This window comes from Parus major, chromosome 3 (assembly GCF_001522545.3).
Source record: "Parus major isolate Abel chromosome 3, Parus_major1.1, whole genome shotgun sequence".
Taxonomy (NCBI): Eukaryota; Metazoa; Chordata; class Aves; order Passeriformes; family Paridae; genus Parus; species Parus major.
The window spans coordinates 58,871,521-58,890,788 of record NC_031770.1 but is presented as its reverse complement, the minus strand read 5'-3'; the positions used below and the strand labels follow the sequence as shown (position 1 = coordinate 58,890,788).

The following is a 19,268-nucleotide window of genomic DNA, read 5'->3' as shown; positions in this document are numbered from 1 at the left end:
GCTGTGTTTCACAACTCATGTTACTGCAACTGAAATAATTAAATGAAAATGCATGTTGATTAAAATTTGACTTTTCTGTCCATACAAAATATATTCATAATTGCTTTCCCTAGGGAAAGAGATGTACTATGTGAGAGACTGTGATAACATGAGTTTGTATGGAGTCTCTTACTGAGCTCAGGAGGAACAACAACGCAAGTTCAGCTTGTTAAGATTCACTTATTAACACTCGTTTAACAACCTGTCTTAGTCCAAAAAAGATTGCTTTTTTTAGTATACTTGACAGTAGCATGGAAAAGTGGCAGCCAAAATAGCATCCCTTTGGAAGCTGTATAGTAACAAATGAATCCTAAAGATGTGAAACTGAAGTTCCCATAGACTGTTGGAAGGATAAGGAAACCGTAACAAGAGGTTTATTAAGTTACTTGCCTTGCCACACTTGTGAGTAAACATTAGTTTTTCATGGTTGACAGGTCCATTAGCAGGGACTTGAAGATTTTGATAAAATATTTGGACTGTGGCAATTAAAATCTTTATATATACCTTTTGGTTAGCTGCTGTGTTTTTTGGGCCTACACCTCCCTCAGTTTGGTGATCTAGCAGGGTGATTTTCTGCCTTCAGCACCATCCAGCTCTGTCTGTGGTCACTGGTGACCGAGGTTGATGGGGAAGCACCCTACGCTATCACCCATAGTGTGTTACATTCCCAGTATTATTTCTGGAGGACCAGTGAAGGCAAGGGACTGATGTGTCTGTCCTGTTCCAGAATTCAGCTTTTCCCTGGGAAAACTGGGAAGCCTGATCTCTCTATTAGACTCTGAAAACAGTAGGAGGCTTCCCCCTTGGCACCATCTTAGAGGGCAGAGTAACTCTTCTGCTCCTCTCGATCAGCCTGCTGACCCAGGCCACCCTATTCCCTGTTCCTGGGAGCTACTGACACCAGGCAGCACTGTGAATGGTGAAGGGGAGTGAATAATGTTGCCTGGATGTTTGTATCACAGTCTGCCTCAATCCTTTGGTTCTCCCATTGCCATCTTGTACACTGGATGTTACTGTGGCTATGTAAAACCACTTCTGTAACTTGGCCTGTTTTCTCCACTGGAGTGTTGGTGCAAGAAATGGAGTAAAACTCACAGCTTTTTAAGCCATCTTGTTTTTTTTCAGGCACTTTACTATCTTTCCTGCCTGTTGCACTAGACTTCTTTTAAATTAGTTTGATTTAAGTATTAAACTACATTAAAGGAGTTGGGGAATTTCTCTGCTAACAGGTCTCTTTTAATAGAAAAATAAACTCAAGATATTTAACAGAACTCCCTGTATGCCAGGACTAGAGTCTTACATAACTTTTTTAATCTTGCTTGTTCTGGAGGCTCTTGCCTGTGCCATCACATCCCTCAGTGCTTGCAGAGGGATGAGTAGGTTTCTCAGATTACATCCTCTTTCTTCTTTTAGAGGTGCTCAGGAAATTTATATCAGAGCTTCATAGGGGTTTGTGTGAAACAAAACAAACTTTTGCCATGTTTTCCAAGTCTGCAGCTCCAAGGGTCCTGCAGGTACTCCTGCTGTCATTACTGATTCTGGCAAGAGCACCACTTTCCCTGAATAGCTGCAACACCCTTAATTTCCTCTTTAGCAGAAATTCCCAACTTTATCAGGCTTATTCCATGGTGTGCCAAATTAAATAAAAAAACCTTTCCAGCAAACTAGAAACCATGTATTCAGCAGGAGGGACAGATTGATATTGCCTTGTAAGACAGTCCTGTATTACAGAGCAATATCTGTAAACCTAAAGAAGTTTGTTTGTGATGTTCCCACATCAGGTGGGAACATCCAGCAACAGAAATGTCATCACCTTCATGTCATAATAAGATTATAATTTCACCCTTCCTCCCAGTGCCTTATTTGTGCCAATTTCTTAAGTGAACAGTTAAGAAACTTTTCCTGCAAGACCTTCTTAATTAATAAGGAAGTGTCCAGAGTTGTGACTTTCCTGTCTGTGCTTACTGTTTATATTAGATATGGACACGTGCTTATGTTTGTGTTCATGGTTTGTAAAAATGGTATTAGAAATTATTATTAGACTAATAATAAAGGTAGATGGAGGCATGTCTGTTACCACAGCCCTCCCCAGGCTGCAGAGCAGAACCTCTGCCACCAGAGTACAAATTTCTCAGCTGGTCTGGATCACCTATTCAAAATACTAAGGGTCTCTTTTAAAATGTTCCCCATGTTGTCAGTGTTTTGTTGCCAAGAAAAGTTGTTGGGAGGAAATATAAAGCCTGGTGTATTGAGGCCATGAGGGAAGCATTGCTGTTAAAAGGTTGTAAAACTGGCTTTTCCTATAGAAGGAATACCCTGTTGCTTCATTCAACTAAATCTCCTACAAAAAAGATCACAATCCATGGGCTAATCATATGAACAATAGAGGGATTCAAACTGTCCTTCCTCTCTCCAAATCTGAGATATCTACATACACTCTAAACAGGCTGTGTCAGGGCCATGAAAATGCTGTACCTGGATCATGATACCTGATTTGTTACAATACAGTATTTCAAAATTCAGCTCACAATCCTGTAATGTGTAGGGGGGTGTAAACTTGGAAAGTAAATCTAGTCCAGTAGAAAGATACAGCAGTGAATTTGAACCCAAACTTGGCTGTGGTTGCAGGCATCTGGTTTGTGTCCATAACTGCTAGCAGGAGGATGTAGGATCATAAAGCCTCTTTTGAATAATTCTGTGGAGCTGATAGTTCCCTTTGTAAAAAATTATGGTCATTTCAGGACAACTGGTACGCTTCAGTTTTAGTAATAAAAAACACTGCTCAGCATGAATGCATTGAGGTGCATTTACAGAGTATGAATTGGTTTTCGTATTTTGAAAATTACCGAAGAGAATTCTGGGATAAACAAAATGAAAGGCTTTTTCATTTTTTATTCTGTGCAACACTGAGGAGAAAGTGGAAATTTTTTATTCACAGGCACAGAAATAAAATAGTGTCACAATATTGCAAATACAATGCTGTGGTATATCTGTTCAATTTTCAGAACAGAGATTACAAACAAAGCAAGTGTGAATTTTTAAACCTCCCTTTTGAATCTAAAACATTCATATGTGCAATAACTTCTACAGACATTCCAATAATTCACATAATATTAGACAGTCCATTCAAAGAAGCATTTGCCTGCTGCAGAGGAATTGTATTCATTAAAGAGGCAGGTAAGCAGCAGCTGCAGTATGGAAGGAGAGATGTAAACAGGACAGATGTGTGTTAAATTGTCGAGTAGATACAGATGATCAGTACTCATTTTTATTACATGACCAGTTTCATTTTAACAACAGTCACGAATAGGAATGATGCAATGGTACCCAGCTACCTTGCCAGCCAACCCTGGCATTGCAGACACTCCCAGCACTGCTATTTTGGGAGTATGAGGATAGAAACAGAGCATCAGGGATTCATATAGGCCCATGTGCCTGTGCACCAAGGTGGCTACACAGATAAATCCAAGCACAGTCTCCATGCAAGGATGTGCATGCATTTGCATTCACATGTCAGTCAGATGTCATTCCAGTGGGAGTGCAGAGCTCTCTTAGGAGGTGCTATAGTCTTCACCCCAGACTTTTGATGAGGCATGAATATCTCAAAATACTAAAAACAATCAGAATACCACAATACACATCTAGATGTGTATAAGAGACAAGTCTTCACCCCAGACTTTTGATGAGGCATGAATATCTCAAAATACTAAAAACAATCAGAATACCACAAACACATACTTCTGTAGCTATATAAACTGGACTTTTAAAGGCTTATTTAAGCAATCTGACTTTTTTCATGCTTAAGAAAGTACTTATAATTGAGCTACCTGCTTATTTTGAAATAATAAACACAATAGTAGCTATATGGATTTTATACAAATATCTGCAAATGAGAACTGTTCTGCAGAAAGTAATCATGGGAGAAGAGCTCTGGCCTTTTTTTGACCATAATACATGATGTATTACAACTCAAATTACATTGTGAGTAAATATAATCACTACTGTTGTGTGGTATCTGGAGGCCTCTGTGACTGATTAGTCATATTCCGCATATTAAGCACTACAGGGTCAAGTGTGAGTGTGGCTGAGCACCATATATCCCATTGATTTTGCTCTGAGTTGCATGGATAGATCATTAGCACTGTGTGAGTAATGATTTCCATGACCCATGAGCAATTCTGAAAAACAAGAAACTCTGCAACTGAAAACCAGTCTTATTTTAAATAATCATTAATTATTTTAATTATTTTTTCTAGCAACTAAATAGACCAGGGGAACCAAAACATATTTGAGCATCATTACTAAAAGCAAAGGAAATCAGTAATCAAAGGGCTTCATTCAAAGAAGTGTGTGGGAACAATTCAAAAAAGCTGTGAGGAGATGCTGCTCATAAATACCTTGGGTGCCCTCAGACAGAAGAATCTGAATTAAGTCCCTCCTTCCTGTAGGTCAAAGGATTAGACAGAGGATTTAGAGATAGCAGAGAGATATGGTAAGCAGTGAGTCAGAGAATGTGGAGTATGTAGCTGTTTAGTTTTGGGAATAGTACCTCTACCTCTGTTGCATGGTAGCCTAAAATATTTCTCCTTTTATTACAATTATAATTATGTTTTTAATATATTCTTATATTTACATGTTTATAATACATTATTAGAAAATATTCTTATATTTGGTTTTAATCAAAACCTGTCCCCCTAGATATTCTTTTTAATATCTTTATAATATTTATCTACACTTTCTCCAAAATGTAAAGGAATGCAGAATGTGAAAGAATGTAAAAAAAAAACTACTAAGAGGTAGTCTGATGATTCTTCAGGGGGAAAACACAGTTCTTCCATGCCTGTACTAGCAGTGCTGTGGAGGCCCAGAACTGGAAGAGTTGCTGTTCCAGAGCAGAATGATCAGATTAACAGCTAACAGAGGCACTGCCTCTGCATATGAAGAGTTTTGTTTACTTTTCTCTCTCCTCTTTGAATCCCCATATGAATTATGCTCAGTGAAATATCAGTGAAATCACTCCTGGGTTGTACAGTACTCTAGGAAGACTAATAAAAGTCTTTCATAACTATTATCTAAATGTGTTGGCAAACTTTAATAAATTTACGTATATGAAAAATGACAAATTTAGGTAATTGAACATTACAGAGCTTTGTGCTGAGAGCATACAATAATGTCTCTTTCACCAGATGTGTGTGACTAAGCAGCCTCTTATTACTGGTTGCAGAATGCAAACGCCAGAAGAGGACATGAAATGTATGACCTTTAAATATAGATGGAGGGAAACAGTTATTTACCTAGTGCAGGAGACTGTGAAATAGCAAATGGCATGACCAATGAGAATTTGACAATAAAATTTGCTTTTCCTGGAACAAATTCTTTGTAAAAGCAGGATTCTGCAGTGGGGTTTATAGTTTATTAAAAAAACCTTTCATGGAAAGTAATATTTCATGGAAAAGTAATATTTCAAATTACATGTAATGATGTATGAGAATCCTCACTATGTATGCAGTTGCTTTGTTGTATATGTTATTCATATGAAGTTTTAGCAGAACAGGGAAATGTCAGCTTCTTATTTTTATCAGAAGATAGTTAAGATTGGACTGCTGGAATTTGCAATCCTTTGATGTTAGAGCTTTAAGATAGAAGACAGAAGAGAGGCAGGGAGGGACTACATGGATTTTCTAAGCTTTATGCTTTTTTTAGAAAAATATTTGTAACCTGTACTTTGAGTGTTTTAGTAATTTTTCCCATGAGAAACTCCTGAATTACAAGCAATGAATACATTTTAGATTTATTAAGCAAAATCACAAAATGGTGGCACCTAAATTTAGGAATGCAGCTAAAGTGTAAAGATGCCTTATGCTATATTTGCCCCTGAGATCAGCTCAGTTGATCAGAGCATGGGGCTGATAATGCCAAGGTTGCAAGTTTGATTCCCTTAAGGGCCATTTGCTTAAGAGTTGGATTTGATTTTCCTTATGGGCCCCTTCCAACTCAGAATATTCTGTGATTCTGTGATTTTTTCTCAGCTGTCACATGTGATGGTTGACCAGAAAAAATTAAATTTCCATGCTTTTCTAAGCTGAATGATGCCTTATAATGTTAGCCAGTGGCTTCTGCTGAAGTGTTATAAGAGACATGAACAGTGAAGTATCTTTGATCTAATACACTGTACACATCTTTATGGAACACTTTTGGTTTGGAGCTTGAGGCGGGGATAAAATTACTTTTTACAATCAGGAAGAGGCAGCTAATAACTTAGAACCCAGCTCAAGTCAGAGGCTCCTGATACAATCACAGCTACTGTCTTTGCATGGCAATGAATTCCTTCTCTTGTCTGTTGTGACGCATAGGTGAAAAACAAGCAGCAGAGCCAGACGATGCGGAGCTGGTGAGCCTCAGCAAAAGGCTGGTGGAGAACGCGGTGCTGAAGGCTGTGCAGCAGTATTTAGAGGAAACACAAAACAAAAGCAGACAGACTGATGGGAGCCCTGCAAAAACTGAGGAAGCAGAGAGCGGCAGCAAGAATGAGAGCGACAATGATAACAGCAAGTGAGCACTGTGCAAAAAGCCTGGGAGCAAATATCCCACCAAGAATAACCACAAAACCGTGTTCCGCTCCCTGCTGAAGTTTGCAAAGTGGTGCTGGGTGTCAGGCACTCTGCTTTGTGAGTCTCTTATCAAAAGTTTGTTCTGAATTGAAGAACACTGTCTACTGGTTTAATAAGTGTTTGCACTGCTGAAAATCTGTCGAATGCCAGGAGGGATGGACAATGGAAAAAAGACAAGAGCGGTGAAGCAGGCAGCTCCAGTCTTCACTTGCTCTTGATACCAAGAGTCCTTTCCTTGCTTTTGGAGAGAAACTGAACATTTTGCACTTGTCATTTGGATTGTCGTGGATGGCTGTGGATGAGGTCTTGCCATAAGTGGAAGTGATGCCCTGCGCCCGAGGGTTTGGCAGCGCTGCGGGGCTGCTTGCTCTGTGTGAGAGCACGTGCTGTTTCCTAGTCAACAGCAGTCAATACCAAGCTAAAAATTACCACTACAGATACTCATCGCAGATACTATTACACAGTATGTAATAAGACAGGAGTTTCCCTTAAATGTGATGCTGTACTGTTCTTTACATTTTGGTAGCATTTGTTGATGTAAATTATATTTTTTGATGAAATACCTTTTTATAAAAAATCGGTATGGGTGAAACACTGAGCACTTACTACTGTCCATGCCAGATATGATCTCTTTATCTCTGTGCATTAATGATTCTAAATCACATTAGTTGTTATAAAATGTATTATATTGTTGTTTTCCTCTAGGAAAGAGCCATGAAGCAGACTTAGTAAAGGAAGCTTTACGCAGAGAAGCGCAGGCCCTGTTACCCAGACTGAATCAGATAAAGGCGCTGTTAACAAGTCCTGAGATGCGCACAAAAATTAGCAAAGAACTGTTTGAAGACAGGCACAACTCCAACAGTAAATGGAAAAGTTGTATTGACTCTGAGTCTCCAAATGCATGACTGTAAATTGCCACGATGGAAAATCTCATCAGGTTCTTAAAAGACAAAATACTGTGGCAAGTAATTTTTCAGGTTGCTTTGTTTGGGTTTTTTTAACTGAAAATGTGAATGGGTGTAAATGGCTCATGAGGAATCATGCTGAAATACTTGCACAGAAGGATTATATTTCATAATAATGAAGTATATATAGCCACTTCTCAACACTGCATTGAAACATGTTTGAGTGTGCAGGTATATGTCATGACTCCAAAGTGGAAAAATACTGGTTTCAAATAGATCTGAGCAAACACTGTGCCCTTCCTTTAGCATTGTAAATAACTCAGTTTTTTCTCATATACTCCTTCCCTAACAATGATGTACAAGTACTAAAAAATTGGTGGTTTTAAATACTTCAAAATGTATATTTGGGACAAAAAAATCCTCTTTTAATTATCTGCCTTTTGTATATGTACTGGCATTTTGGGTTAGCGTTGTATGTTTTTTATTGTTTTTTTAAACAGCACTTGAATACTTGTATAGATGCTGACATTTAGGTTCTGCTGATGTTTACACTAAAGCAAGAATGTTTTAAATTTCAGTATGAAATTCAGGCTCCACTGATCTCAATGGCATACTCTCATTGGCTTTAATGGAGTCAGGATGCTGCAATTAAGATTTCTCGTGCAAATAATAATATTCCTTGGGATAATATTTGCCTTTTTACTTTTGTAGAACAGTGTTTTTGTCTTTTGTTTCTGACGTTCCTCCATCCCTGCCTACTGCTGCCTGAGGTGGGGTGTCAGTTTGCTCTCATTGTTCCCTCCACACACCTGCAAGATTCACTGAAGATTTGGATGATGGACAACAATGCAGGAGTAGGTCCAATATTTGCAATTATTATAAACATTGTCATAAAAGCTATATAATATGTTGTGATTGGTATCAGAATTGTGCTGTTGGAACAGCTGTGTGCGTGTTCTTCATTGTCTGAAGCACTGTTCATTTATCTCACGTCAGAGCTTTTTTTTCCTCATTTGATATATAACAATATATTCTGAAACGCATCTTATACATGCCATGTTCACAATAAAATGTTTTTCCTTTGCACTCTGTGTATGTTTTCACCTGTTGCCAAATGGACTTGAATAAAATTAAGTACTTGCAAATAACAGGGTTACAGGAGAGAAATAGTGCTCCAGTGAATCACACCATTACATTGACTACAGGGTGTTGTGCCAACATACTGCTCTGAAACCTGGCTGCTGAAATCATGCAGATAAACTAGGCCCAAGTCATTACTGTTTTTCAGGAAAAAGCTTTGGGATTAATTTATGTTCTGGACATTAAGGAGTAGTCTCAAATAGTCTCTCAAAATACTCTAGAATGATAGATTTAAAAAAAAAAAAAAAAGTCTGAATCTGAAATCATCCCTGGAGATCATTGGGAGGTAACTTTTTATAGGCTATCAAGCAGTTTAAATCCAACTTGCACATAAGAACACCAAACCAGACACTCAGCTATGAAAACAGGAAAACAATTTATTGTATTATATCTGAATCATGGATTGTCATCTCCCGTTCCTCTGTACAAGTCATTTCCATGATTAAGGGCCTTTTTGTATCATTCAGCTTCTAACAGTCATTGTTCTTGTGTTTCAAGTAAAACTGGAAATTAATCACTGAATTTATGTCCAGGCACGTTGATAGATGACTTCATTATTAGAGAGCTTGCTCATTCCATTCCTATGGATGGCATCAAGACTAGCAGCTTTGAAAAATGTTTAGGAGAGTTAAGGGCTTGAGCATAGGCATCATCTGAGATGTACTGAAGTAGGTCTGCCAGACATGATATGAAACTCTAATGAAAATGTTCCACTGGATCAGGAACTGTGGGATAGGGGATATCCCAGAGCCTCTAAAACCACTCTGGATACCTGTGTTTAAGCAACCCAAACCCATCTTTAATTTTCAGATGCTTTGACACAGAAAACTCAACAGGGCTTTTGTTTCTGAACCATTCATGTTCTCTTAAAATAGCCTTTACTTCTGGTTTGACAAGAACGACTGTTAATTTACTCAAAATCCAAAACAATAGGGGGAAAAAACCCTTGCATCTGGATTCATTTTCTTATGACAACCCTTCTTGCTTACTGAGAGCTTTTTTCCACTGGCAGTGAAGCCTGGCTGCCAAATGGAAGGATAAATCTCTTGTATGGAGCTGTGAGATGAGCACTGAAGAATACAGATACATGAAGATTGAACCTAATACAGGCAGGTGTAAAGCTCTGAGCTGCACCCACCAGAACAAATATGTTGCCTTCCTCACACAAATCATTTTCAGTCTACAATTCTGTTTCTTAAATAAGCTTTTCTTGTGGGGGAATGTCTTAAGGTAGAGATGCATAGGTTATTCTAGGAAAGTGTTGGCATTTCAAAACAGATGGTGCAAGTTTGTCCATGTTTTGTTTTCAGTTCTACCTTCCAGTTTGCTCATACTCAAAAGAGTATTTCTGCACTGCTGATTGTAAAGCTGTCTATGAGAGATTTAAAATCAGTAGCTCAGCTTCCAGGACTAATCTAGCTGGAACTGCCCATGACCTACTGAGAAACTTCTTGACATCTAGGCTTGGTCCAGGCATAGACCAAAAAAATTGTGGAAGGCATGCATTGGATATTTGAGCAACCCATGCCATGAATTCCCTGCACTATGGGACAGTGCATCAGAGCTGTTTAAGAGTTGACAGAGTAACCAGAGAGACAGTAAATCCATTTAAGTCTTGACTAACAGACACCAATTCTCTGGTGAGGAAAGGGAGACTGTTGTGGAAACCCATGTGTCCAGGCACAGGTGCACATGGCACAAGGATGCTTAGCCTGCTAGCTAAAGGGTAACACACCAGCTGAATGCATCAAGGCCTTTGTGAGGACAAAGCTAAATGGCATTTCTGTGATTGACTGAAGGTGACCTAAAGCTAAACTGGGTTGGAGCTTAAGGTCAGATTTGAATGCTGTATCCAGATATAAAGGAGCACACTGGATAGTGCCATACATCTATTGATAGTCCTACTGAATTGTTTGGTAAAATACTACTCTTGGCAAGGTTATACAGTCTGTAAGTTAGGATTCAAGAGGCTTCATGTTACATATTTATAGAAGTTTCTGATTATAACTGTGCACACTTCTGCATGTGCTATTTTAGCCTAAAGACCATGTGAGCGTGTCACAGATCAGAGTGTGAGCCATGCTTCATTCTAGTGACAAGAATGATACTGTTTCATTTTTCTGTCAGTCTAGACATGACTCACATATTCTTGTTAAAATTCTGACTTTTTAGAAGTCTTGAGTGATATCCTACACATTTATGTATTCACCAAGCAGGAAAAATAGAAGAGTAGGGCCACTGCCCTCAGTGGAACTTGTAAATTGAAATTTAGTAAAAACACACATTTAATTTTTTTTCCAGTTATGTCCAAGAATATGCTTGTGAAATTAAGTGTAAATTGAAACTTTTTCACTGCAGATGAAATGTTACCTGCAGAGCTGGCTGCAGCCCAGTGGAAGGCAGGAGGAAATCTGGTTGCCCCAGGTGGAGCCTGGTAGCCAGACACCTGAGGGTTGCTTCACTCTGCTTTTAGTCTCAGACTTCATTTTGCATAATCTTTTTCAAAACGATGTTTTATCAGTGAATGCCCTCTGCCTCTGTTCAGCTGTGGTATATATATATATGTATAGTGGTATATTGTCTTGGCCTGAAAAAATGAGGGACTGAACTGCTTTCAGCTGTTTCCATCCCTTTGGAGGAGGGGAGAAGCTGTTGCTGAAATCCCGAAGAGATTGATGTCTTTGCAGAGACACCTCTGATCTTGCTCAATGGGCCAGAGGTCGAAGGAGTACCTACATGACTGTTCACTGAAGTCTTCATCTGGCAGTAACTGCTGTCTGATCCAACCCAAAACCACGAAAGCAGTTCCCAAGGAATGCTCCCTCCCAAAAATGAGATGGTGAGTGGGTCAACTGTGTGATTAGTGAGCAGTTGGATAAAGTAAGTGGCGTTTTAGCTTCATGAAAATTGTGTCAAGTCATGGTCATGTAATAATTTAATTCGTGAAAACCTTTTGGAATTTAGATTCTTCTGTAAGTTTTCAAACAGTGACAGGGGGTAATCTCTGAAATTGATGAAGGTGCATTTGCTTTCAAACAGCTCTTTAGTGTCGTACCATAATCTTCTATAGAAATGCTTTCCACTTTTTATTTCAATTAAACAAAGTCTTTCCTGGCCTGGTTTCAGAGGCAAGGAGTCACACTATTCTTACGGGAAAGGAAACTGTTTGAACCGTGGAAGTAGGAGCACGTTAATGCTGACATGTGTTTTACTCTGCTGCTCCTTTGATCAAGAGTTTCTGTATAAGCAACTTCTTAGCATGCACTCATCTTCTCATTTATATTCTCCTCATGTTAAGGCTTTATAATGAGAACATTTGTACTGAATGAAAATCAGTCCCAAGAGACGGCTGGGCTGAGAAATAAAACACACTCATAGTGGAGCAATAATTAGAACAGTACAAGGGAAAACAAAAAGTGATATGCCTGCCATTCCTGGCATAGCAAAAAGGGCACTCTGGCATTGATAAGCAAATAATTCTGCAGCAAGAGGCTGGAGTTTGACTGCTGGTTTGTGGTCTCCTCTCCCACTGCTGTTTATGTTCTTTGTTTAGTGACTCTCAGATGGAAAATGCATTAGCAGAGACTGGGACGTGAAACTGTTTCTTGAAGGAACTCTCCTCATTGCTGGAAAATAAAGCCCCTTTCTGCTCGTGGTGATTAAGGATTAAACCAATCCAAAATGCAGAATTAGGGTAGTTAAGAGGAGATAATTAAAAAATTACACATGGGGATTTCAGTAGAAGCTTATTTGAAAGAAAAGTTGGTTTTCTTTGAGATAAGAAAGAGATGATTTGAGGTCAAGATTGACTCTAGAGATTCTGGTGGGATTTTTTTTAGCAAAACTACAATTTCAATTTAAACTCAGAGAAAGCATTGCATTTCCAGAATACTTTTTATTTTTAATTCTTTTTCTCTTTTATTTTCTTAGCTGTACAGAGAACTTCAGGCATGGAAACACTCAGAAGATTAGAAGAAAACATGCTGATATAACTCAGAAAAACAAAATATAAAAAGAATGCAAAGAAGAAATACCAGGAAGTAATAATTAAATTAAATTAAATTAATTTAATTAAAATCCAAAGGTAGCTGCCAGTGTGAAAAAAATCTAGGAAGTCCAAATGTTTAGAAGAATAGAGGATGCAATGAAGGAAAACAGTAGTGTTCTCTGCATCTGGTCAGTCAAATGATGAACACTTGTGTTTGTCACTCTGCTGTACTGTACAGGCAAATGTCCCATTTCCCAGTCACATTTTCCAACCAGATACATCCAAGGAAAAAGGCTGAATGAGCATGTGGCTGTAAATGCCTCTCTAGCAGAGCACTGAAGTGAAGGTCTGCAAGAAACACTGCAGGATAGAGGCTAAGTCAAGGTAAAGTCAAGTCAGAGCTCAGGGAGATCTCTAGAGGAGCAGGAAGAAGCAAAGGAGCAAAGTGTGCATTTGAAGCTTCATTTATCACTGTGTAGGTTCTCCAAACCTTCATCACTTTCAGAGGTTACCCCTTGTCACTATGTGAAAACTTACAGAAGAATCAAAATTTCAAAAGTTTTTCACAAATTGAATTATTACATGACCATGTCTTGGAGCAATTTTGATAAAGCTAAGACACCACTTACTTTATCCAATTTCTGTCAAAGCAAAATAAGTCAAATCCTTGAATGTGCACAGAGAGCTATAGGAAATTAATTTCAAATGATCTTAAATTCTGAGGTATTCCCACTGCCAGCCAGCAGAGCAGAGTGGGCAACAAACCTCTCTCCTCCAGAAACAAATGGATGACTGAATGTTTAGAAGTGGCTCAAGGTGATGGCTGCAGCATCAAGCCTTGTTCATGCTAAGTACAGGAAATTGGAATACAAACCTCAGCAGACTTATTTAGGTTAATTATCAGAAAGGGTCCATGGCAAAACCAGGCAGAGTCACCAAGTAAATATGATAACTTGATAAATTAAAACCTTCTTCACCATTGTGCTCTGAAATCAGATGTATCACTGGACTGGGATGGATCCTATTGTTTGTAGAATGATTGCTAACAAAGGGAGTATGTTGAGAATGGCTAAAGCACCATCCTAAATAAATAATTCTGCAAAGGTAAGGAAGGCATTTCAAAAGTGATGGTGCAAAAAGGAAAAAACAGATAAATTTTTTAGTAAGTCCAGATATTCTTAACTTCCATCCATCCATCCATCCATCCATCCATCCATCCATCCATCCATCCATCCCATTAAAACTTCAAGTATAGGGACAAGTCTAACGTGTATAGTTCCATTGCACTTAAAGCATAAAAATATGTTAATCAAGGAAACATAACTGAAACTGTTTTTAGTGGTAGATGTGGAAAATATAGAAAAATAGATTTGTTTCTCATTGAGCTAACATTGCCAGTGACCTGCCTGCTACATATTTATTCTATAATTCTCCATGTACACATAGTAATACTTTTTCTAGAGATGCAGGAAAGGCACTGAAAAACAGAAATTTAATTTGTACCTTAAGATTATAAAAAAAGAAATGAGATAATGCATTTTTTGAGAGACTGGAAATTAACTGTATTAGTTATTTACTAAATAACTAATAATAATAAAACAATAAAATAACAATAACAACAACAACAACAACAACAACAACAACAACAACAACAACAATAATAATAATAATAATAATAATAATAATAATAATAATAAATGTTTTACACTTTCAATATATAAGGGTGTACCACTTCAAAAATAACACAGACAAAACACATTATGGAATATCACTGGATTTAGCGATGGATTTAGTTACAGAAAAGATGAGTACAGAAAAGCCACAGATCAATTTGTCTTGTTTTGTCTTGTTGCCATCCTCTAGCCTCAGACTCTTGGAAGACCACTTTTCATTTGTCATAACTGCAGAGATGCTCCTTCATAATTACTTACTAAGTCTCTGAGGTTTTTACTGCTGTAGCATTTCTGGATCATCTGCATGAATTAATAATTTATATGTATTTCTAATTTACACTAGGGAGGGTGATGGAGTAACAGAGGCTGGAGGCCATGGGATCAAAGGAAAGAAGGATCTTCTCTATAGACAGTGAAGCACCAGCATCACAAAGAGAGGCTAAAAGACAGTGTATGGAGAGGCTGATCTCTGGGTAGAGAAATGTGCTCTACCAAACTGGGGGAGCAATCTATACCACCAGCACATGAAAACCTGGGCTGGGAAAGTGAACATGAACAGGTCCCAGCTCAAAATGTGTTATGACCTCTCTTTCAGATCAGTTTGGGCATCTTCAACCAGGCATAAAGAGACTCCACAAACTCAAAATGCATAAAGTGACTGCACAACTCAAAAGCATAAAGTGACTGTTTATTACATAACACATTAAAAAATGTGGGTTTACAAATGACTAATCTAAGCTTGAACATGTTCCCCACCCCGAAGTCTCTCTGCTGGTTAGGCAGACATGAAATAGGAGGAGTCCCCTGGATCAAAGTCTCCATGGTTTCCACCCAGCTTCCACCCCCTCCACCAGTGCTGGTCCACCAGCTGTGTGAGCCAGCGATTCCTGCATCGCTGACCTCCTGCCAACCCATCTCACATCCTTCATCCAGCCTCCATCAGAGCTGCACTGGGCAGCTGTCAACATGAGACCTTGTTGCTAGGCTGGGGGAGCCACAACATGTCCAGTAGCTTCACCACATCCACCTCTGTCATGTGGATTGTTCACACCAGCAGACATTTCCATCCAAATACTGCATTAGCTTATGCATGGGTAGATTAATGTTACTATTTGTATTCCAGACTCAAACTGGTCCTTGCAAGAATTAGATTAAGGAGGTTTCAGAGAAGTGTTAGCTAACATTTGTTAATCATTATTCTTGAATGGAATCTCAGAGCACATGGCTTTGCCAAAATATTGGACATTTTCCTCACCCTGTCTCCTTTCCTCACTCCAGAGAAATCCAAAGAGAAGCTTACTTTAGCCACAGCTGGCCTCAGAAGATTGGTCACAGAGGTAGAGGAAGCCTATGGACAAAATCAAATGTAACCCTATGGCAATGGACACTGAACACACTGATAAAATCTTCGTATTGCACATAGTCTCCTTCCTCTGGTTTACTTGGAAGTGCTCCTTTGGTGGGGGCTGTGCCACACGGGAATGCTCAGTTCAGCTGTTTTGTGAAATTCATCTTTCACTAACTGTTATTTAGGTTTGGAGGTTTGTGTAACACCAGTTTAAAAATAAACACAAGCCCAACATAGACCTAGCACAGTTTGGTGTGAACATGTTGCAGCATCTGTGTTAAACTCTCCCCATATTAAAGCAACTCCATAATCCTACCATCATTTAGCCTGGAAACCACACAAATATATTAAGAAGCTTTCAAAAGAAACTAGAGTGGATTTAGCCACTATCTCAGAGTTTTATTAATTGTATAAGCAGACACACCAGGTTATGCACTTGCATGCACTTTGTTCTGCTACTGCAGAAGTCTGGATCATGTAAGTTATGTGACAAGAGGAGTTTTGCTCATTCATGTGAGCACCATAAGGTGCTTTACTGGAGAGAAAAAGAGGCTCAGCATGGCAGCACACCCAGGAGCTGAGCAAACCTGGCTAGGAGACACCAGATCTAGAGAATCTAATTTCAAACCAAAGTGATCATCATAAGGGTCTTTCATCACCCAGATTTCTTCATTGAAAGGACAGAGAGAAGAGTAGAATCCCAAAACTGAACCAGTAAATATTTATTAGGCAGTTTTTTTTATAGAGTGGGCTGCTGGCATGATGTCTAAAATAGCCCTGTTTTTAATCAGACTACTTTAGAGTGTGTTTAAAAACTGAAAATGCCCTTGCTACCCAAGTGAGGCAAATTCCTCCAGCAGGCTATAGGAAAAATGTAACCAGGGTGTCACATTTGCATTAACAGAAATTAAAGTATACTAAGGCCCATACTGAATAGCTTTAAAACCCTTCTTCTGAGCCTCTGAGATAAACACAGTTAAATAATGGCAAAATAAACCTGCGAGCATACTTAAAAATTCATTCCACAAGTCACAATGTTGCTTTTTATGGGATCAAAAATCATGCAAAAAATTATGCAAGGATATTCAGCCAAGTTTTTATGACAAACAAAACATTAGAGAAGCTCAACATTTTTTGTCTGTTTTTGACTGTTTCCCTTATGGCCCCCCTCCAACTCAGAACATTCTGTGGTTTCAGAGCCAAATGAGAATAGAAAACCTGTCTCCTTCCTTAACAGGTATTACACATATCAAGCTGTAGTTTACAAGCATTAACATATTACTTTAAACAAAAAATTTCCCCCTCTGCTTTACTCATGTGACTCTAAGATCCTAGATAGCACAAAGAGCCATGTTCCCTCTTGTAGGAGCTTCAGCTGAGGGTTTCTTTCCCTGGTACATCCTCCCAGTTTCCAGCAATCAACCCTTAAGGGACTTTGTGAGTGGGAACTTGCATCTGGAACCGGAGGCTGTGATTACTAGCCTGATTAGCAGAAATGAAAATTATTTCCAAAGAGCAGAGACATCAGATGATAATAAAAGACAGTTGAAGTAGTAAGTGAATTAATGATCAAAAGACAAACTCAGTCCTATTTCACAATAACACTGTGAGTGCTATTTGGTATAGTCCCAGCTCTCACAGAAGCAGAGCTGGGCTGCAAAACACAGAGTGGCTTGGGTTGCTCTTATGGCCTGCTAGGCCACAAATCTGTACCCACAGCGTGCACAGGAAATGGCCAGGCTCTTTTCTTCAGGCCAGAACACCATGGTTCTTAGCATCCTGTAGCGAGCCTTCCCCAAAGCTCTTTGATACACAAACTGACAGCTGTCCTTTTATTGCTGTGCCAAATCAGAAATGTTTGGCTGCCAAGGTCAGGGAGATGTTCTCAGAAACAGGTTGGTGGGCAGCTCTGTCTTTCAGACAGGACATTGCAAATCCTCACACCCTGGGACGATTTGCCTCCAACTGCGGCACCATGGCCTCCAACTAAAGAACAGCCATGTGGTAGTGCCTGGCATAGATGTGGTGCCTTGAGCAAGGTCACCTTCCCACAGGCAGGCAATCTGGGTAATTCACACTCTCCCAGGGCAAATGTATTTCAACTAGACCAGAGAGTCAAATGCAATATATTGGACCCATATGTTATATAATACATTGGACCAATATAGATAATGCATGATAGATTGTCATTGCAGAGAATAAAGATTTATTTCGAAAGGAAACCTTTTTAGTGTGCTATTATATCAGGATGAAATGTTGCCTGAATAATAATTGCAATTGAAATTACACTTTTGTTTTTCCACTTTGGGGTTTGAGGGTGAAGTAGCATTGCCAGAGCTAGGAGAAACTCTGGTTCTTCTTAGTGCACCAAAGCTGCTAACTGGAGAGAATGTGTCATTCATACTGCTTTTCTGTTACGCTCCTTTCCCATTTATCTTCTATTAAATTATGGTCCTTCTTGAAGACATACCAACAGGCTGGGTCTGTGTTACTACTCGGTGCTTCAGCTGCCTGGATCCTTTCAAAATATTGTGTTGCAATAAGGGACATTAGAGGAAGCTGGCAGGACACAGAAAGAAGAAGGATTTAGCATACAGTAGATAATCGACCTGTGGAACCTACCAGAAGGATCTTGTAAATGGAAAATCTTTACTTGGCTTGGGGGATGAATGGATGACAGGAAATCCACTGTGAGTTGATACCGAAACCACAGCCACTTGAGGAAAGCCTCAGTGTTAAGCTCTTTCTTTTTAAATACAAAATTTTATAAATGTTTCATTTGGCCATTTTGCAAAACATGTGACCTTTGTTACCCTTCCTCCTTTGGCTTTGGAAAATTGCTGTACTATTCATTTGATCACATACAGGAAAAGCAGTGTTATCAAGCTGAGATCAGATTACCAATAAAAATATAATTGCAGGATTGGTAAATTCACAAGAGCCTACTGGGGGTGATAATATGTGCAGATTGCTCTTTTAAAGCCCAAGGGGATTTTCGTGCTTCAGCAGTGTCCTTCCCACCCCTGGCACAGGGAATTATCCTCATACCTTGCACCTCAGCTGAATTTAGAACTCCTTACTAACACAAAAACCCACTTGCTATTCCTCTTCTATTTGAGAGTGTTTACTTCTCATATGGGAACTGTTTTATATTTCTGTATTTTTATTATTACCTCATTTTTACCTCTCCTGTGCGCTAGGACAGACCTTCTGGACTGATGTGACCAGAACTGAAGACATTGTTATCATTCCAGAGTCATATATAGTCTGGAATGATGATGTTTTGTTTTATATTTCCCATTTCTTTCCTGATAATTCGTAACATTCGGTTTAGCTTTTTGATCACTGCCCTGAACTAAAGTGAAATTTTCAGAGAAATACTCACAATGATTGCAAGATCTTTTTCCTAGGCAGCAATATCTCATTTACAGACCATTATTGTGAATGTGTAATTAAGGTAGGTTTTGCATTGATTTGTATTTATCAGTATTGAATTTATTCAGCCACTGCATTATTTACTGATACTCTCACAAAATATTTTTATGGGTCTTGGTAGACTTAGCT

The 19,268-nt window shown here is 38.8% G+C and overlaps 1 protein-coding gene across 3 annotated transcripts in view; it reads left to right on the top strand.

Annotated features, from left to right (window-relative positions):
* Positions 1 to 8,641, top strand: part of AKAP7 (A-kinase anchoring protein 7) — an 81,105-nt gene extending 72,464 nt beyond the window's left edge. Inside the window, exons 8-9 of one of the 3 annotated variants that reach the window (XR_001520503.1) lie at positions 6,393 to 7,113; positions 7,356 to 7,446. Coding sequence is in view for 2 of the 3 variants with exons in the window: in XM_015622076.1 (XP_015477562.1) it covers positions 6,393 to 6,595 (203 nt within the window). In the remaining variant the exon portion in view is untranslated. Of the gene's footprint in view, positions 1 to 6,392 lie in introns of all 3 variants that reach the window. The other 2 variants (XM_015622077.1, XM_015622076.1) reach the window with 2 other exon arrangements.
* The last annotated feature ends 10,627 nt before the right edge of the window (positions 8,642 to 19,268 follow it).